A 21,126-nucleotide genomic window follows, 5' to 3' on the forward strand; every position below is an offset into this window, starting at 1 on the left:
AAAATTATCACATTTTAAACCTAAGAAGAATACTTTAATCCTGAAACTAGCAGATTATGTAAGTTTAGCTGCATTTAGTTGTAATTAGAGGAATATAATTGAGTATTATTTTTCTTTTATTATTTATTTCACGTTTACTCAAACTCTTATTAATGGGCGCCAGCCCCACATTTATTAATAAATATGAAATAAGCGAGTTATAAAAATGTATATTGAAAAAAAAGGCTCTATTTGAATATATATATAATAGTACTAATACTGTTTTCTAAAATTATACCTCAAGATAACTATATCAAGAGAAAAGTGTTACATCAATTGTGTAGTGATTACATAAATAATGCAGAACTCCATTGAGAATGCGAGGTAAGTTAAGAAATCAAGCAAAAATTGTAATATATTACCTATTACATATCAATGCGGAAGTAACTTTATTAACTAAAAAGGCAAGTTAATAGAGTGAAAAATAATCGTTTTTTTATTGACTATACCGTTTTAGGAGGGTAAATAAAGAAGAATTGCCTAATTTTATAAACAAGCAAGTCAGATTTGTGGGAAAGGTTCTATCTATTGAAGGAGAAGTAGCTGTATTAGAAGCTCCAGATGGAGGCACTGTCAGATGCAAAACAATGAGTCCACCACCAAGTACATATGTAGAAGTTATTGCACAAGTAATGCCAGATTTGTCGTTAACACAGACAGATTTTATGTTTGACTTAGGGAGTTCATTGAACATGGAATTGGTAAATGAAAGTATCAAGCTTTCTTTTCATCCAAAGCTAAGGCAACATTGGGAACCTGTTTCAAACTCGAATTGAAGTGGTTCTATTACTAACATTGGTAGTTACGTATATAAATGCATAGTGCACTTTCTTTACCTTTGCGAGTCTCGTATTTTGAATTCAATTGTTCAATTATGTATTTTGGTTACTTGAACAATTAATTTTTGAGATATTATCTGATTGTTAAATAAATATAGAGAAATCAATGTTACTTGCCTTTGCTATATTAGTTGAACTCTATAAAATTTAGGTATATATCAAGATTAGAAATAGGGAGAAAGGAATTAACTTAATCATTTTAATTTGTGATACGCATAGCAGAGTATTTTTATTAAATAATGTACATATAACTTAAATTTGCATATTTAGATAGTAACTGCCCACAGGATTTTTCGTTAATTAGGTATATAAATTGCGGGAAAGTTTCTGTGTGAATAAATTAAGTAATAAAACAAATAAAATAGAATCAATGTCCAATAATGAAATTGCGGTGTATCTGTGGGTTTGAAGAAAATAGTAAACTATATTCAAGTATTGTTTGAAAAAATAATAGAGGGATTTAAAATACCGAGGGTTTAGATAAGCTAAATTATTGATAGGTTCTCTGTTTTTATCGTTTCTAGGTCATTTAATTTCAAATTTTTTATTCCATTTAGTCATCATGTCTAACAATAGTGATGCTCTGCCAATAAAATTATTAAAGTACATTACAACTAACAATAGTATTTTTCACGTAGTTTCAAAGGATGTATCCGAAATTACTGATTGTTTAATTGATTATATATGGGACATAGGTGTTAAAGGTAGAAGAGACGATGAGGACAAACTGTTTGAGGAAAACAGAGAACTGAGAAACATAATTAGAAGAGGGTTTTCACTAGGAATAAAGATTTCCCCATTGAAGAAAAAGGAGTATGAAGGTATTAGATGGTTTGAATACGACGCTGAATATTTAAATGTATGGATATTGAGAAGGGGTTTCCAAAAATTTAACGACTTGCCTTATTTACCTCAAGAAAGGGAGAGTCAATTAAAATATCTATTAAAAGGAGACTGTAATAACCTGGGTTTTTTAGCAACTGAGAAGCTTGATGGTGAAAATTCACAAATTTCGTACTTTGAACCAACTGATCAGTGGGTTATAGGATCAAAGAACGTCACACTGCTTTGTAGGAATAGACAAGAGTTAAATAGTAAAATTTATAGTGAAAAGAGATACATATCAGCAAAAAACATAGGTTGTGAATGGTTTAGGTTGTTGGAGGGTTTAATTTCCGAAACGGGTGAAAATTACGGAATTGAATTAAATAAAACTAAAAAACTATTGGTAGATAATACTCTTTTGGGGGAATTAATATGCGTACATGATAGACAACATGTAATTAATTATCCATATAAAGATGCAAAAATAGAGTTTATTGGAATAGTTTCAAAGAATACTCAGGATCAGGTTTGTTATTCTCCAAGTTTATTACATGAACTCCTTCCTTTGTATTTCAGGAAATATATAGTTGATTTTATAAAACTTCCTTCTCAAAAAGTTTTAGTGGATTACCTAAAGAATCATATTGAAGTAAACGAAGTTATTAAAAGGGGAGTATTTGACTCTTCTTTTTATCAAAAGTTTAATTTTACTAGTTTAATTGATATAGATGACTATTTGAGCTTATTACAGTCTGCTGTATATTTATACGAAGAGGAGATAGAGGGGATAGTGTTATACATAATTAGAGGGGACGAGAATAATATGGTTGTGTTGGATGCATTTAAAGTGAAGACGATAATTTATTCAAATTTAAGAAGTTTGAGAGAGAAATTGAAACATATATTAACTGTAGATTTTCAAATACTATTGAAATGTGATGAAAGAAACTTAATTAACACACCTGATTTAGAAGACTCTCTCAAGACTGAGACATTAAAACAATATTGGAGGCCAATATATAATTTCTTATTTTTAAGGCTTCCAGTCTCCGCAGAAATGTTTATTAGAAATTTAAATAAAACAAATGCGAAAATACTTTCTTTCTATAAAAAGAAAGAATATGAGGCTATTAGAGAAAAGTTAACAATTTACTTAATTAATTTGGTTCAAAAATACAAGATTTTTTTCCAAGACTCCATTATTTATCTACTTTCGTTTATTGTCTTTATTCATTTAAATTCTAAAAGTAAATTGGACTTTACAGAAATAGGAAGAAATTTTTTTGATCATTATATTGATTTTGTTTTTCAGGTCAAACAACAAAAATCAATTTCACCAGTAGTTCCCACTAATGAATCTATGCCTGTATCAACTTTCAGAGATATACCAAAAAATACAACAATTGAGTTAACACTGCCTCCATTTATTTTAACATGGGATGAGATTAAAAGATATATATCAAAAGACTTGTCAATTTCAGAGGACTTTATTGTTCTTTGTGAGGATCAATGCTTTCTAACAGGAAATGGAGACACTGAAAACATTAAATCTGGCGAGAAATTCAACTCAAATATAACTAAAGACAGTAATAGTATTTATGTCAATGTTAGACATAATAAGAATATTAACGATTTATCAGGCGGAGATCTTTCAGCTTTAAACTACAAGTTGAGTTATTTAATTGTAAATGAAGAAAAAGTTGAAAATTCTCATATTGAGTATGTTAGATCAAGCATCAGCGTTAAATTTAACAATTTTAATCGTGTTTACAACATAATAAAGGACTATTTAGATGGGATAAATATGAAAATAGATCATGAAAGAGAGAAAAAAGCGACACAAGATGAGATAAGTACACATAATAAAAAAGTTATTTTTAGATTACAAAACATTTGGAAATATTTACCGTGGGAAGAAGACAACAAATATACTTTATCTTCATTGCCAAAGGGGTATGTACTGAATGAAAAAGACTTTGAACATTTGGTTTATAGTCTAGTTGCATTGGGTGATATAAACTATGTTTTAAAGGCATTTTATTGTTATGGTATAGAAGAAAATTTGCTTAGTATAAGAAATTCATTTTTGTCTGAGGAAAATGAAAACAATAATAAATTGGAATGCACAGTAGTTTTGTTATCGGGACTTCCTGGATCTGGAAAAAGCTCTATACTTAGGAGTTACCTAAGAAAAAGATCATTAGAGGAGGATTGTTGTTACTGTGAATCATTTTTAACAACAGGGGAGTTTGAAAATGAAATAAGTACTAACGAAGAAATGGTCTATTCAATAATAGTAAATTCTGACAAAAAAGAAAACAGTGAATTTGATATTATACTTTATGTTTCAAGTGACGGATGTGTAAATAGAGTTTTTAAGGGGGATAAATGGGATCATGACTCAATTAATTTTATGAACTCAATAAATTCATTAAATAAAAATGGTTACACGATTAATAATGATGGGGAGGAAAGCTTTAACATATATGGTCATAAAAAATGGATGAAAGAATTGAAAATAGGAAATAATTCAATGAAATTTATAATTAATTACGTGATTAAACAGTGTGTATATCTAACAATGGGAGTTAAAAATGAGAATGATAAAAAAACATTTAAAACAGGAATTATAAATAAATTATTGGATAATATTGATTATGCTCCAAATTGGTTAAGGGAGTTATTTAATATTTACCAAGGCAACACAAATTTAAGAATGCTTTTATTGGTTGATAAAAACAATACTACTAAAAATATCGTCGAGTTGAACAATAATTTTGGAATCCTATTTAACATCGATTCTAGAGTATTGTACAGAGTTATTTTACTCACAACTCAGACATTCACAAATATTTTAGGTAATGATATTGTTAAAGAAAAGGATTGGAACTATGTATGGAGCAAAGAGGACGTTTTGAGGTGCATTATTAGACTCTCAAAGAGATCAAATCACAGTACACTTGAAGGTCTTACTACTAGATCTTTGATAGTATTGCTTAGTTTCTTGAGATTATACTCAACTCCTATTAGGGTAGCTGATATTTATAAAAACAAATCAAGTTCTAGAAGCTCAAAAGTACGCCTTTCACAAGAACTTGTTGACAAATTGGAAATAGATGGATTTATTTCATTAGACAATGATAAAGATCTGTCTTTTACGAACTTGGATTCAGATACTCAAAAGTTATTAGATAATATTTATATTACAATTAAAAAAACAATAACTAACATAAAACCATTTGATACAGAGTCTAAATACGAGGGTTTGAATGAATTGATTACTCAAGTAAGTGAACTTGTTTCTAGGATTAAATATAATGAGAATGGTGGTTTAGAGGAAATTGTAAACAAGTTCTCTGAAAATTTGTCAAAAATTGTAAAAGAAACGCAGCCAAAAGTTCATCCTTCTGAAAGTCACATTAATTGTTTAGGAAATGGAAATCTAAATCTAGAAATAAATAAATCCGGCTACTTTTCACAGAATCAAATAAGCGACTATGTATCTGAAGTTAGAAGCAAATTTAATCTTACTGCAGTTACATTTGAAGACAACAAGGAAAGTGAACATAGAATTGTAGAGTTATGGAATGAGAATAAAATTATATTCTCAGATCTAATTAACGAAATAATTAATACTGTGGATCACTCTATTGAACACAAAAATGGCAGTAAAATAGAATTACCAGAAATTTCAAAGGCCAAGAAACACATCTCCTGCCACTTCTTTTCTAAAAAGAACCTCAATTTTAATAACCGAAAGGATGAGAATGCAAATTCTGACAATAAAGACTCCGATGATTCAACTTCTGATCTCAGTGTTGTGTTTGACAAGGAAAAAATATCTGATCTTGCCGTTGCTATATCAAAACCATATTTAGGAAAAACATATTCTTTCCAGGGGACATATTTAGTTTACATACATCCCTGGAAATTGGCCTTTTTAACAGTAAATTCCAAGTCTAAACTACTCCAAATAATTTCAAATGAGAAGAAGTATGATTTAAGGGTAAAAAGAGATAATACAAATGAGCCAAAGAGTGACAACAAACGAAAAAACAAGAATATTAAATTAACCAATAAAAGTGAATCAAAGTTTATACAATCTAGTTATTTGGACTTCAAATCAGCTTTTCCACTGCCTATTAGACAAGATGGAAATTTACATATAACTCTATTTTCCCTTGTATTTAAACCGGTCATTTCCAATATTGGAATTAGCATTCTAAAAGAAAATTTCACAGATGAAAATTCAATTAAACACGAAAATGGAATATATGAAGTCAATGCAAGGATAAATGAAGAGCCCTTGAGAGAACTCCTTATCTCAGAAGAGAAACCAAAAGAGAACTACGTTGTTTCAAGTGATAAGCAAATAAAAATTCTTGTCAAAAATATTTGGAATAGGGAATTAAGCATCACGGGAATACTAAATTACATGTAAATTAAACAATATATTGACCAACGTACAATAAAAATGACAGTATATACAACTGATTATATTTTAATTCCCAAATGTAAATACAAAGAAACATCTCTCGTACATCATTACTTAGATAATACCACCTCTTCTCACTGTTCATTTGCTTAATATTGTCATTTCATTGAATAAAATCTTTCATTTTTCCACGAATCTTTATTCTTCTCGATGCCAGTACTCTAAAAGGAAGCAGAATAAGGCACCAATACAACGTGGAATCTCGAAGGAGAGGCCCCAATTTTTATCGCACTGTCTCAAATGAAAGAAACAAGGGATATGTCTTTCTGTTCGTTTCACCACATCATCACAGTGTTTAGTCGTAGTTGAAAGCAAATAAAATCTCATCAATTCTGTTTATCTATATGACTTGACTTAACTACATAATTTTTTTAGTTAACGTTACTCAGAATGCCGAACTAAATAATTAAATTTCTTTAATGTTTTCTCAAAGAATAAAATACGGACATTTGTTTGAAATGAACCAAGATTCAAACTCTTCAACGGAAACCTGACCATTTTGATCACAGTCAAGATTTTCAAATATAATATCCATTTCGTTTTCTGAAAGCTCAAATGGTAACCTTAAACTTGAGAATCCACGTGAAAATTCATCTTTGTCAACATAACCATTACCATCTTCATCTAACAAATCAAATAAACGGTGAATCATTTTTAATTTGTACTCGGGATCATTTTCCTTATTAAGACTCTGAGTGTTAATATCTATTCTAACATCTACACTATTGTTATCAAGTATTTTAAGATTCTCCATATCTTGACTGCCGTAAAATCTCAACAAATTTATTATTTTAACCATCTTCCTTGCTGCCATAACTCCAAACGAAATGTTTAACAAACCAGCAAATCCAATAAACAACGATATCAATGATATGTATATTGAATTAGTTAATCCACATGTCAATGTTGAAAGTAGTACCTGCACTACTCCTCTCCCAGTTGAAAGTTCTATAAATTTAAACCATGTTCTTAACAATATTTGAATTCTTGATATTTTTCTCTTCCTTGATATCTCCTGTAATAATATTATCATTGATATTAATGTTATGTACATGGAAGTAAACAATTTCACAAAATTAAATGATACCATTCCTATTAATATATTTATTATGCCAATAAGTAGTATGTTTATTGTTGCTATCATTGAAATTACCCTTATCCCTTTCTGACCTTTTAGTAATTGATTTCTTATTTCCAAATATTGTTCCATCAGGTCGAATTTAATATTTAAAAATGAGCTTAATGCTTCTTTTTTAATTTCATCTATCAATTTTGTTTTATCACTCCTATTATCAGTTTCATAGGTGGGATTATCGTTGACACTATCGCCTGTGTCAATAAAGTTGTTCTTGTCGCTGACATCTTTCACGAAGCTAAAATCTGGATATACACCGTTTATTTTTATTTTATATACTACCTCAGACGTTCTGCCTCCATCGCCACCAATACTCTTGCTCTCACTGTACTTATCTATAAGTGAGGCATTTTCGTCATTGTTTTCCCTCTTTTTTACCTCTGAAACGTCACTCATCTTGAAGTTCTCCTCTATTACAACTGTATTTGTCGATTTCTTCCTCCTTAAATCTTCTGTATTATCATCTTTGCTTTCATTTGTCATCTTGCTATTTTTCCTTTCATCAATACCTTCATTAGAATCGTCTCTCTTATAAAGATCAAAAATGAAAGTAAGTACTGAAATGAAATATATATACAGTATATAGTAACTTATTTTTAATTGCTTATTATTGAATAGCGATAATTTAAGGTTATTGTAATAGTATTGATTGGTATCTTATTCTATTTATGTAGAGCTTAAAAGAAATAATAACATATATTTATTATTATTAAATTCAGCTTATTGATAATATTAATGTTTATAAATTTTAAGTTGTTTTAAATTTACTGATATCCATTTAATATATATATTATATTTTATTAATATCAAAATTTGGCTTCTGGCACTGAAAAATGGAGCCAAAATACGAGTAATGTTTTTTTGTTTTTTATTTACCTTATGCCGGTAATGTAATTTATTTTTTTATATAACCACTAAAAATGTGATTTATACCCTTTGATCTTAACCTATTACTATTCACAGTCATTCAATATTCATCATAATAGACGCATTATTGCTGTTAATTACTGCCTCCAGTTCTATGAGCCCCACAACCTTTATTCCCAAACAAATATATCTGAATTTTTGTATTTACACCAAAATTTAGACTAAACTATACTTATTTACCATTTAACTTATCTAAACTTAATATTCGACATACACTTACTCCACAACCTTTATTACCTGCAATAAGTTACCTTTTCTTTGCAAGGCGCATGTACCCGGTTCTGTATAATCACCTTTAACTGCATTATGTAGTGTTATACTTGGATCCATAGGCCACCAATTGAATGGTCTCGCATACCATCCAAGAGTGTTGCCTAGCGCTGTTGTTTGTGGAACGTCTTCTAGCGTCGGTATATGCCATATTCCAGAAGTTACCCATGTAACTACGTCTCTATGTCTTATTATTTCATCGTCAGCTATAAACGAATCGAACCTAACTGCCGGTTTTGATGCGAATTTATTATCTCTTGGTAAGTCTGCATCCAACTCTGAATACTTGAATACAGAGGATGCTATGTCATATTTTGACCATGATGCTGGACCTGAGTATAATTCATGTTCTGGCATTAAATCAGCTATTGATTTTAGCGGTTTTATCATGAAACCTCCTATATTTCCATATGTTTGAAGTTTTTCATCGATCACAAAGTAAGCCTTGGGATGGTGATGTGTTTCATTTAACATCGAATAAGCATTAGTTTCTCTTTCAGCTATTATCCTCTCCAACATATGGTGACCCTCTTTAACTGGGTCTCTTTTCACCTTTACCCATGACACGGAATTGTCAGTATAGTCCGGACCCAAATCAAAATCAATTTTCCATACCGCAAAGTGCGAATGTAATGCTGCCATTTGTCCTGATGGTGTTATTTGTGTACCGTATTTTTTTTGTTTTGCAGAGTAATATGGCACCTCCAATCCTGCATATAATTCACCCGTGAAGCTGACGCCCATTTCAAATGAACCTTGATTATATAGTATTAAATCAACGATATAATCGTAATTTGATACAGTTATTATTTGTCTTATTACCAACGTAGTTAGTGGTGCAGCATCCTTTATTCCACCAGATTTCCAATGTGATCTTATTGGTCTGCCTGTATCCTGTTCAAATACGCATGCACTACTATCCCAAAATATAGTTTGAGCTGTGTTTGCACACTCCAAACCAGGATGTACTCTTCTTGCTGCAGTTCCTAAACCTCCATACCAACTGTCTAAGAAGAACCACTGCCTTTCAAATACAGTGTAATGTGCCATTGCATCTACCATTGATACTTCAAACGCCACTCTTCTGCCTAAAAATGTTAGATTCCATATCTTAAATCCACTATCTCTATCATTTGTCAGAGTTAACTCCCAACCTATCCAATTTATTGTATATGCCTCTCTATTTGGAGACTTGAATATCTGAAATCTCCTTCCTCCTGGCTCACAATGTTCTGGTTTTGCTCTTGTTTCCAAACCACCTCTACTAAACATTTCCAGGTATTGTAGTTTTCTTAGTCTTAATTCATTCATTTCTTTCTCTTGCTGTACTCTTCTTTCCAACAATATTTTCGGAGTTACCAAATTTAACACTTTACCAATTCGTTTTTCTGGTTTATTGTCGCCATCTTTTGCTTTGTTGTATGACAACACTAAGCTACTCAAATCATTAAATGATGTACCATCATACCATATCTTACTTACCAACATCTGATGCATTCTATCAAACTCTATCTTGGCTTGGCCATTTCTAATGCTCTCTATTGTTGTATAAGGTGCTTTTAATTCAAAAAATATTGGGCATTGTGTACCATCCACTGTCCTCAGTCCTATCCAAAGTTTTGGTTCTTCGTTACCATCATCATATCCTTCTTGATCATAATCGTCCGCTTCTTCATTATTGTTCTCTCTTTTAATATGCGGTTGATATACTATTGGACCTAATCTAACATATTCCTTTCCAAATACTTGATCTTTTGGTAAGTAGCTGCCACATGTTTCAAACACTATCTTATCTAAGCTATTTTGCTCTAGCAATTCTCCCAGTTTTTGCATTCTACTTGGATTTGCACCATCCTTTAAAATACCATCCTCATTTATTACTATCTGAGAAAGTCTCCTTCCAAATGGCCCCGTTGGGTTCCAGCCATCACACTCTACTGGTCTCGGAGTTGATATTGCCGTGTGACTCATTTTCTTTATATTCATGTTTGTTTCTTCCAATGTATTATTATTGTACAAATTGTTTCCTATGCTATTCCATATTCCTACATTTTCCTTCTCTTTTTCTGTTAAAACTATTGGACCTACTTTCCATTGATGATATAAACCATTTTCACCCAATGGATTCATCATATTTTCTGTATCATTACATGAACCAAATCTAACTCTTGCATATCTTTCTGGTGGAGTTGGTTCTGGATATATATTGGGATTACGTTTATGCATATCTAGTGCATCTAAATATTCATATGCTTCTGTTTTATTTATAAACAATGTTACTCTATACGGGCCCTTTGAACCATAGCTTTCCTTTACAGAATCAAAGTAGCTCCTAACCTTCATCTCTTCTAAATATGTTAACGGATCAAACGGAGTCTCAATTCCATTTTCAACATCCGATGGATATGAAGGTATATCGCAAAAACGCCCGAATGATGATACATCCTGTGCTGTTGCCCATATATCTGTTAAACGCATTACCAGTCCTGTCCTGCTTTTTGCCATGCAATATATTATATACTTTTGGTTACCTTCTATTCCATTCAATATTACCGATTTCTCTTCTTTTGAATCGTTTATTTCTGTTTCTCTACCATATTTCTCTATTTCACTTGGACCTGGATACATTCCTTCTGGCAATGTTGCCACGCATATTACCTTTGATGGCGTGTCACTTCTAACAGTAACTGTAAATCTTCCAAGTTCTGGCACTACTCTAATTATTTCTATTTTTGGTACTCTGTCCTTTGTTGTCACTCTTTTAGTTAAATTTCTCACTACTTCCTCTATACTTATTCTATTTGATTTTGGTAATGCTAAATCTTCTCCAATGCAGACAATATCATATTGTGTTGATGGAATTAAATTTCTTATTATCATTTTTAAGTCCAAATTAACTTCATTCATTGATACTGTTTTTTCCACTCCATTACTTTTTATTAATTTTACTAAATTTAAATGATCATTATTAATGTTTTCTTCTTGATTTTCCATAATACTCTCCCTTATTGCACCAAAGTTGTTTTTTCCATCGGCCATACACCATATTATACCTGGTTCGTTCATTCTTAGTGTAATTTCTATACTTTCCTCCATTGTTTTATACTGTTTTATTTCCAAATCTGGACTCTTTGAATCCGTTGTTACTCTTATTCTTGAATATTCTATTGATAAATTATCATTCACGCTTGTGCTCAATCTATTGCTGTTGCCATTACCATTTATTGGTAAAATAGAGGAATCTAAGCTACCTTCATTTTCTATTATTCTATTAACATCCTCTGCAAAACAATATAGATCATATTCTGTATTGGGCTTGATTTCACCCTTTGATGCAGATAAAAATGTGAATGAGTAAGTTTCTCTTAATCTTAATGACCTATTGCTTTTTTGTCCATATTTCTTTATTAAAGATACGGAAGGTGTGATATTACCTGCCTTTCTAACACCACACCAAACTAATATGTTATCTTTATTAGATTTAATTGTAACATTTATGGATTTTTCGTCAGATTCAATTTTATCAATATGTATTGAGCCAATACTTAATTCCGTTTTTTGGAGCTTTCCTTTTTTAAAATCTTTACCTACACCAATTACTTCATCAAAAAATCTAAACTCCAAATAGCTTCCTTCATTCCACCCGTCTCCATAACTATCGTGTAAATTCACTGTATAGTTACCGTATCCTGGTAAACAACATGGTATCCAATCAGTGCTTGTTGCTACTTCGGAATTTATTTGGATATTACTAAATGAATATGTTCTACCACTACAACCTAATGCTCCCTCTATTTCCCACGATTTTTCTGTCGTAAAATTACTACTTACTAATCTTACTTCACCCCAAACGCACCTATGATCATTCCTTTCGCTTGATCTTAAAACTTCATTTGAACAATGGCCAGATCTAACCTGAATATCGTCAATAGCTATTAAACTATCTTCAGAACGTCCTCCAACACCTTCTATTATCATTTTTAAAGGTGTTATGCCATCAGAATAAAATTCGAAACCTCCGTATTCCCAAGATGGGCCCTGTTGTCCAACTACTAACCAATTTGGCCTACCATAATGCAATATTGGTTTTGATTCTCTTGCTTTTGGGGGTAAACCTTTTGAATTCAATTGAACCGAATTTAACAGACCTGATGCCATATATATTCTAAGTACATTTGCATCTGCTCCTGCCATAAAATATCTTAAAGTTAAACAATGACTTCCAAACGAATATACCCTTGGATTTCCCAGTAACAAGGCTGTTGCTCCTGGCATATATCCAGGTGCTCTGAAAAATATAAAATGACCTTCGCCTTTAATTCCGGTTGTTGTATCACTTTCCGGTCTTGAGCCAACTACCACTTCCTCACCTACTCCAATGTCAAATTTCGTTTTTGTTTGATAATCCAATAAAGAACTAAACCCACATCCTAAGTAACCTTGGACCTCAAAGTTACAATCGAACGAAACGTTTTCACTGATATTCAGTAATCCTGCTGAATAAAAGTGGAGTTTGGCATCTTTAGTTTCCTTATAAACCCTACTTTTTGCTGGAGAATAACATATTGTATAGCTACTAGTTCCTTCTTTTATCCAAGAGAGGTTAAACAGCACTGTTACTTGCTTTTGAGGAGATTTTTGCATACTGTCACCAATTACTAATTCTGATGTTTCATAAGACCTTATTCCTTTAAATGGACCTATTCCTGAGTCACCAGGTGGACATTTATTTAAGTATTGATCCATTAATCTGTTTTTTAGTTTAAAGTCATTGGTGTTTCTCAACTTCCCATCTTCCACATTTTTGACTAAATATATTGTATCCTCCTGAGTTAATCCGATTCCAGAGATTGCTATCATACAATTAGACCTTCTTAAACAAGTATACTCCTGGACAATCGGTGATATCTCTACTATTGCGTTTGAAGGTCCAAATCCTTCCTCATTTTGTAACAAGTAACCCCTATTTCCCTCTTCTGGGCAAAATGTTGATGTATCTACAATCTCTGTTGGTATTATTGAATTTCGTGTATATAAATACAATTTACATCCTTTCTCATCTGTATTGTCATTGTTGCTGTTTATATTATTATCTAATTCATGTAGTACCCTAGACACCAGTTTACCACTTGATAAGCTTTCAATTATTTTAGTCTCTATTAAATCATTTTCTATGCTTGGAATTACTCCATTTCCATATTCTGTTGAATAAATCAACTCTGAAAAGCTACATTTTAACAGTAAAGTTAAAAATAGTAACCTGATACAAAACCAAAATCCAGTCATTTTTGTTCTTTCTTTTGTTAAATTAATATACTTAAGTATGAACCTATTATTCAGTAGAACTTAAATGGATCTGCATTAAATACTAAAAAAAAGCATAAAATTGGAATATATTATCTAAATTTTAGATTTAAAACAACGATAAGTAATAATATATAACTTAGCCACTATATATTTATTTAACCAATTCCTTATAAGGTATTCTACTCGGTTTAATTTTTCATTAATAAGTTTAAACACTGTATTACCAAATTAATTAACCTGTTATAATGATATTTACCAGATAATAAGTAACAAACTCGTAGATAGGGATTCTATTAAATATTTTGATAAATGAATTAGTCGACAAAAATAGCTCAAAAAATTATATTATTTTACAGTACTGGTAAAAACCTCAAATAATTTATTTCAATTTATTTGGTATCACAAACTAAAATATTACTTTTTACATTTTAAGACTTTACATTATGATAAGTTCATTATAAAATGATTCATTCTCGAATTTTTGCATATGTTGCATCAGAGATCCTTATTTTTAAAAATATTGCATGCATGCATGCAATTTTTCATGTGGATACCTTTTGTTTGAATATAACATGCAAAGAAAAACAGCTAAACACAATGATTGAACAATGAATACAAGCATATATAAACAAAGATATAATAAAAGGGAAACGATGTAATAAGCAGATAAAATAAACAAATGATTAAAACAAAAACTAAACATAATACATAATCTGAATATTTATACCGAGTACTATATAGTGAAATATTAAATGAGATATAAATCTAAAATTTCATTGATATCATACTAATATGAAAAAAATGAAATATGGTCACAATAACTCATTGCTTTTGACTTGAAAATTCAAACTTTAGTGATCAGAATCGTCATTAGTGTTTTCATTATTCTGGGAGTTATTAGTACCGTTGTTATTGTTATAGGATTTCTGGGAAACATTCCAAGATGCCTGTTGAAGATCTTTGATATTTTGTTTGATTGTTTGAATCTCACTTTCAATACTGTCAGATTTTCCACATGATTCCAAATTACCATTTAATTCATTAATAATGCTCTCAATATTGGTTTTTTCCTCGGGAGAAATTTTGTCTTTCAAGACATCAATTTGATTTTGTACTGTGTAAATTAAGGACTCGGCTTCGTTTTTAACATCGATTAATTCCCTTTTTGCTTGATCATTAGCTCTGTATTCCTCAGCTTCTTTAATCATTTTTTCAATTTCATCCTTACTTAAGCCACCGGAAGACTGAATAGTAATTTCTTGTTTCTTTCCTGTTGATTTATCTATGGCACCAACATTCATAATACCATTTGCATCTATGTCGAAAGTAACCTCAATCTGAGGCACACCTCTAGGAGCAGGTGGTATTCCGATCATTTCAAATTGCCCCAAAAGTTTGTTATCAATAGCAAATTCTCTTTCGCCTTGAAATACTTTAATTCCTACTTGAGTTTGGTTGTCGGCAGCAGTTGAAAATACTTGGCTTTTTTTAGTTGGAATAGTTGTGTTTCTATTAATAAGACGTGTAAAAACACCACCTAGTGTCTCAATACCGAGTGAAAGTGGCGTTACATCTAATAATAAAAGGTCTTTAATTTCACCTTTTAGCACAGCGGCTTGAATAGCGGCTCCAATAGCAACAGCTTCGTCTGGATTAACTCCTTTGGACGGTTCTTTCCCAAATATATTTTTGACTGTTTCGATAACTTTTGGAGTTCTTGTCATACCACCAACTAATATAACCTCATTTATTTTGTCTTTAGATACACCTGAATCCCTGATACACTTTTCTGTTGGAGAAATAGTCTTTTTCAGTAAGTCATCAACTAACTCTTCATACTTTGCTCTTGTTAATTTTATTTGAAGATGCTTAGGACCTTTTGAGTCAGCAGTTATAAATGGAAGGTTGATTTCGGTTTGCAGTTTAATACTTAACTCCTTTTTAGCCGTCTCAGATGCCTCTCTTAATCTTTGCAATGCTAATTTGTCTTTACTTAAATCTATTCCATTTGTTTGTCTAAATTCTTTAATTAAATAATTCAATATTCTTTGATCAAAATCCTCTCCTCCCAATGAGGTATTACCGTTAGTTGATTTAACCTCAAAAACACCACCAAGTATCTCCAATATTGAAATATCAAATGTACCACCACCCAAATCATAAACTGCTATTGTTTTACCATCTGCCTTTTCCATTCCATAGGCCAAAGCCGCTGCCGTAGGTTCATTTATAATTCTCATTACATTCAAACCCGCTATTGATCCTGCATCTTTAGTTGCTTGTCTTTGTGAATCGTTAAAATATGCAGGAACAGTTATTACTGCATTATTGACATTCCTACCTAAGTATGATTCTGCCGTTTCTCTCATTTTTTCTAGTATAAATGCACCAATTTGACTAGGACTGTATTTTTCACCTCCTGCTTCAACCCAAGCATCCCCATTTTCAGCTTTTACTATTTTATATGGTAATATCTCTTTTTCTTTCTTTATTGCGTCTTCATCATACCTTCTTCCTATAAGCCTTTTTGTTGCATAAACAGTATTTTCCGGATTTGTTATTGCTTGTCTCTTGGCTGTTTCCCCAACTAATCTCTGACCATCTTCTGTAAATGCTACTACCGATGGTGTCGTTCTCATACCTTCTGAATTCTCTATTACCTTTGTTTTTGTACCCTCCAATATTGCTGTGCAAGAGTTTGTTGTTCCTAAATCTATACCTATTACATCACCTGTAATTCTTTTTTCATTCCTCTTTTTACTGCACTCTGAACTCATATAACGTGTTGTTAGTATTGGTAACGTCCTAGTTAACATTTTAATTCCAATATTTGAAAATTTAACCAGTCCTCCACTTTTTATATTATTTGAAAAAACTAAAGAAAACATCTTTGTCGCTCCTTATTTATTCAAATCAAAAAAATAATAACTGCTTGATATTGCTTTTTAAGTTGGCCAAAAATATAATGAAATGTAAATGTACCAAATAAACAGATTGCTTCAGAGTAATGCTCTATTTTACGCTTAATTACTTTTCTTCATTAATCATCAAAATAAAAAATAAATAGGTCCAGTTAATTAAAGAAAGAAAAGAGATTGAATATGTTAAAAACAAATATTATCTTTTATTCTTCAGATTTTGAAAGTAACAAAATTGAATTTTTTATAGATTACTTCAAATTATAGGTCAGAATTTTATAACTTGGTACTTTTTTACAATGAAAATTTTACAGTTATGGCGCCATATTTTTAAACTAATAATTTATATTTTAAGATAGATAAGTAAAAATGATTTAGGTTTAAATAAAATAATTAAAGCAGAAGTGAAACACTCTGTATGCTCCTTATACTATTGCAACTTCGTTTGTTTTTGTTTTATCATGAAACAATGAATAATCACCATTTCTTTTTTAAATAGAGTAGAAAATACTGAATAATAGGTGTTTATTTTGTTACTAAAGTACTACTTTAGGTTTAAGTAAGTTATATAGCTACCTAGAATTGAGTTATTTTATATCTGCTTTAATTTAATCATATTTATTCCAATTGTGATATTAGGAATTTATAGTTCTGTTTTTCTCATTAAATCAAGTCGTGATTTAAAAATTGCATCCACTGCCATATTGATGCATGGGGTCAGGACTTGTGGAAAATTACAATGGTAATTTATTTTTTCCAATAATTAGTTTGTGTCAGTAAGCATATTTTGGTAGTTACTACCATAAATATTAAATTACAAATATAGGTTTAGAATTTAGGTATCTAGTATTTAAAAAGCAATAAAGATGAAAATGTACTACAAGAATAGTAGTTCTGGTTTTAGTAACGTTTTATTTATTCCATCAAATAATAAGGGGGATGAGTTGGAAAGAGTATTGACAAAAAGAGAAAGTAAAGAATTTCCAAGTTTATTGAAAGTACATGTAAAAAAAAGAATTGTAGATAAAAGATTGGAAAATATGGATTCTGTTGAATCAATAGAAAGCATGGAAAGTGGCAGTGATAATTCAAAGACAGAAATAAATGATAAAATCAAGTATAAAACAATATGGATGGGCCCAGGAGGTGGTTACTCCGTAATGGAGGAGTATTCAGAAGCAAGAAAATGTTTGGAAAAAGAAATTCCAATGGAATCAAAAATGGAGTTTAAAAGATACAGACGTCCGGGGGAGTGCAAGAATGCGAGGAGTATGTCAAATATAAAAGGTAATTCGAGTGTAACCGTACTTGAAAACGCAGATACACTAAAAGAAGATAATTACATCTATAGAACATCTAAATCATTAATTAGCATTGAAAATAAAGGATTAAAAAAAATCAATTCAGTTGGTCCTCTTCCATATCAAAACAAAGTTGCAATAGGGAATAGAAGCCGCTTGGGAAGAGACTTAGTTCCATTAAACTGAAATACGAATGCTTATAATTAATATAATAGTCAAATTGAATAGTTTGCGCTTTTTCTTTCTATTTAAATTGCCCTCTTTTTGGGACCTGATTTTCCATTATTATTAGATGGTGTATTTGAATTGTTATTACTGTTTCCATTGTAGTCTTTACGTTTTTTGAATGACTTTCCCCTTCTGTCACTGTTGTTTGCAGAAATATTAAGTTCAGGTGTTTCTTGAATTAATGATGTACGAATAGATTTTGGAAGAAGAGACCATATGTCCTTAACACTTTGTTGAGCTGCTTTAATTAAATTAAAGTTTTCCTCTGATAACATGGGAAAAGACATTGCTAATCTGATTCTTTGTTTTTCAGTTAAATAAGGACCACATATAGGCATTATTGTTTCTATATATGGCTGATGAAAGTGTGTAGGATGAGTTCCAGGTGGTGGTGGTGGCATTGCATATCCAAATTGGTGTGGTGCACCTGGAACCGTCGGTACTCCAGCTACTACTGGTACCGTTTGTATTGTTGCTACTGTTGGAACTCGCCCATTTTGCTGACGAGCAATTGGATGAGGTGGAAAAGGAGTTGTCGGAAACCCACCCTGGTGGAAGGGAATCGGATGGCCAGGAGTTTCCGGTGGGAATTGCGTCATGTATGGATGGGGCCCTTGCATGGGCCAAGCATCTATATATTGTGGATGCACACCTGGATGTGGAGGAATACTCTGAGGGTGTAACATTGGAATATTAGAACCAATTGAAGAAGGATGGGGAGGATGCGAGCCGGGAACAGAAGAACTCATAGGTGGAGAAGTTGTAGTGTTAATATTGGGATGGGCAGCAGCATTTGTGTTTGTATTAGTAGTTGAGGGAACAACAGTGTTGTTGTTGGCACTGAGAAGAGGAACGAGAGAACTATTAAAAGTAGCAGAAGAGTGATTATGCGAATTAGTGTTTCGAGAGACCTGTTGCTGCGAAACTAAAATATTTGACTGATTTTGAATTATAGATTCTTTTGTACCTGAATTAGAGAAATTTATAGTCTCAAGCACTTCTGCTACACTCGATTTAGATGTTAAATCAGTTCCACCTTCACGGACTAAAGCCGATTCTTGAGCAATCTCATTATTATTAACCATACTTACTGAAGGAGTGTTAGAAGAAGATTTTGCAGTCGACAACTCCTCACTAGTGTTAGAAACAATACCAGATGAATAAACAGATTTTAATGACACCGAATTATTAATGTTTTGGGAAGAATTTGAATTATTCTCTAAAGAATCAAATTCTTCATTTTTGACATTATAAACATTTCTCAAGTTAGAGTCAGGAATATTGGAATTATTTAACTCTATATTGCTATTCTCAAATAACTCCTCTTTTCCTATATTATTATCTAAGTTATTATTACCTGAAAAACCTAAATCTCCTGATGGTAATCCCTCTTCTACTACTCTATTATTACCAGCATTGCTTGACTCCATTTTTGGATTTCTCACTGGGTAATCAAACTTATCCCAATCTATTGCAGCTAACATGTTTGCCAAACTTTTATTTGGTACACTTCCTCTAAATCTTTGCCCACATGATGGGCAAGATTTGATAGCAACTGATTTATTTTGCTCAAGGTAGTTCTTGACACAATCCCTACAAGCAGAAGCACCACAACTTCCAATACATTTAATTAAAACCGGATTAATAAGTGGGTAGTTGCAAAGTTTACAAATGTATTCTGAAGGTAACGTAAGTTTTTTTTCAGCTACTGTTTCAACAACCTCATTATTTATACTTTTTTGGGCATCGTGATGTATTTCCTTCAATTCTCTCCAAGGTATTCTTTGAATTACAACTCTAGAGTAAACAGGAAGCAATTTGTCATCAGGAAAAATTTCTTTCTCATCTGTATCTAGAACCTTTAAGTCAAATAACTTCATATATTCCTTAGAAAGACCGGAATGCTCCGCAACCAGCAGCTTTAGGTCAGACGTTCTAATTGAACTCACATTCAGCTCAATAGACCTGTAAGACTCAGATCTTTCATGTAAAAAGCGATAGTATAATGACATTTTTATTGATAAAACAATCGCTTTAACTGTAATAAGTTATTCTCATAAATGTAAAATGGCTATGACTTCTAATATTCTTCTGAAAAATTCAAATTAAAATTAAGTTTTTTACTATTCGCCTATGTTATTGTTGCGTATAACTCCCTTGCTTGTGTCTTTCATATATTCTTCTAATTATCATATATATATATATACATATATTTATACTAGTATATGTTACAATTATTGTGCACAAGAATTTAAGGTCGGTTGCGTCTTACAAGCTGTAAATCATCGACTTTTTGTGAAGAAGTGCTATTTATGCATGAATATACGCATATATACTCGTATATATACACAAATATATTTATTTTTCTTGCTACCTTACTTTCAAGCCCTTTTTTATTTTTCTGCTCAATTTACAATTAGGATGTTCTGGCGCCACAGCCTCAACAATTTAATTAAATGCAAAATTCAGTTGAAAAAAGGGATTTATTGGAATGAAAAAGTAAATAGAGTGACAGTAACTTTTTGCAAAATTCATAAATGGTAAAAGTCAGAAAACTACATCATTGGAAGAACATCTCGTTAAGAGGTTGAATAAGACAGAGAATGTGAAACAGATAAGTAAACAAATGATCCTCTTATTCTGTGTATTCACAAAATTACCATATCGTCACTCATTCGTTTATTCGGTTTCTATTTAATAGAATATTTATACCAGTAATTCCATAGTCAGCCGCAAAAAAATATAACTGGCGCCAAATGTACGTTACTTATTAGTACAAATTAATAGTTAAATAAGTAAAATCAATGAGTAAACAGCAATAGGCGCAAGTGAAATTCTGTAA

The 21,126-nt window shown here is 31.3% G+C and overlaps 7 protein-coding genes across 7 annotated transcripts; 3 read left to right on the forward strand and 4 right to left on the reverse strand.

The window, feature by feature from the left end:
- Positions 1 to 337: 337 nt before the first annotated feature.
- Positions 338 to 815, forward strand: FG379_001399 (replication A3; the record flags this gene model as incomplete). The annotated part of the gene is made up of 2 exons (XM_067327002.1): positions 338 to 363; positions 497 to 815. The coding sequence occupies 2 exons, from the start codon at positions 338 to 340 to the stop codon at positions 813 to 815; spliced, it is 345 nt and encodes a 114-aa protein (XP_067183908.1).
- Positions 816 to 1,440: 625 nt separating this feature from the next.
- On the forward strand, positions 1,441 to 6,144 carry FG379_001400 (uncharacterized protein; the record flags this gene model as incomplete). Its single annotated transcript, XM_067327003.1, has 1 exon — positions 1,441 to 6,144. One exon carries the CDS (start codon positions 1,441 to 1,443, stop codon positions 6,142 to 6,144), a length of 4,704 nt encoding a protein of 1,567 aa, XP_067183909.1.
- A 481-nt stretch (positions 6,145 to 6,625) lies between these two features.
- FG379_001402 (uncharacterized protein) lies at positions 6,626 to 7,816 on the reverse strand (the record flags this gene model as incomplete). The annotated part of the gene is made up of 1 exon (XM_067327005.1): positions 6,626 to 7,816. One exon carries the CDS (start codon positions 7,814 to 7,816, stop codon positions 6,626 to 6,628), a length of 1,191 nt encoding a protein of 396 aa, XP_067183911.1.
- A 660-nt stretch (positions 7,817 to 8,476) lies between these two features.
- FG379_001403 (extracellular with a signal peptide sequence) lies at positions 8,477 to 13,816 on the reverse strand (the record flags this gene model as incomplete). The annotated part of the gene is made up of 1 exon (XM_067327006.1): positions 8,477 to 13,816. The coding sequence occupies one exon, from the start codon at positions 13,814 to 13,816 to the stop codon at positions 8,477 to 8,479; it is 5,340 nt and encodes a 1,779-aa protein (XP_067183912.1).
- Positions 13,817 to 14,688: 872 nt separating this feature from the next.
- On the reverse strand, positions 14,689 to 16,725 carry FG379_001404 (heat shock HSP70; the record flags this gene model as incomplete). Its single annotated transcript, XM_067327007.1, has 1 exon — positions 14,689 to 16,725. The coding sequence occupies one exon, from the start codon at positions 16,723 to 16,725 to the stop codon at positions 14,689 to 14,691; it is 2,037 nt and encodes a 678-aa protein (XP_067183913.1).
- An 896-nt stretch (positions 16,726 to 17,621) lies between these two features.
- Positions 17,622 to 18,242, forward strand: FG379_001405 (uncharacterized protein; the record flags this gene model as incomplete). The annotated part of the gene is made up of 1 exon (XM_067327008.1): positions 17,622 to 18,242. The coding sequence occupies one exon, from the start codon at positions 17,622 to 17,624 to the stop codon at positions 18,240 to 18,242; it is 621 nt and encodes a 206-aa protein (XP_067183914.1).
- A 62-nt stretch (positions 18,243 to 18,304) lies between these two features.
- FG379_001406 (uncharacterized protein) lies at positions 18,305 to 20,296 on the reverse strand (the record flags this gene model as incomplete). Its single annotated transcript, XM_067327009.1, has 1 exon — positions 18,305 to 20,296. One exon carries the CDS (start codon positions 20,294 to 20,296, stop codon positions 18,305 to 18,307), a length of 1,992 nt encoding a protein of 663 aa, XP_067183915.1.
- Positions 20,297 to 21,126: the final 830 nt, after the last annotated feature.

Source organism: Cryptosporidium bovis (genome assembly GCF_009768925.1).
Source record: "Cryptosporidium bovis isolate 45015 chromosome Unknown contig_21, whole genome shotgun sequence".
In the NCBI taxonomy this organism is placed as follows: domain Eukaryota; phylum Apicomplexa; class Conoidasida; order Eucoccidiorida; family Cryptosporidiidae; genus Cryptosporidium; species Cryptosporidium bovis.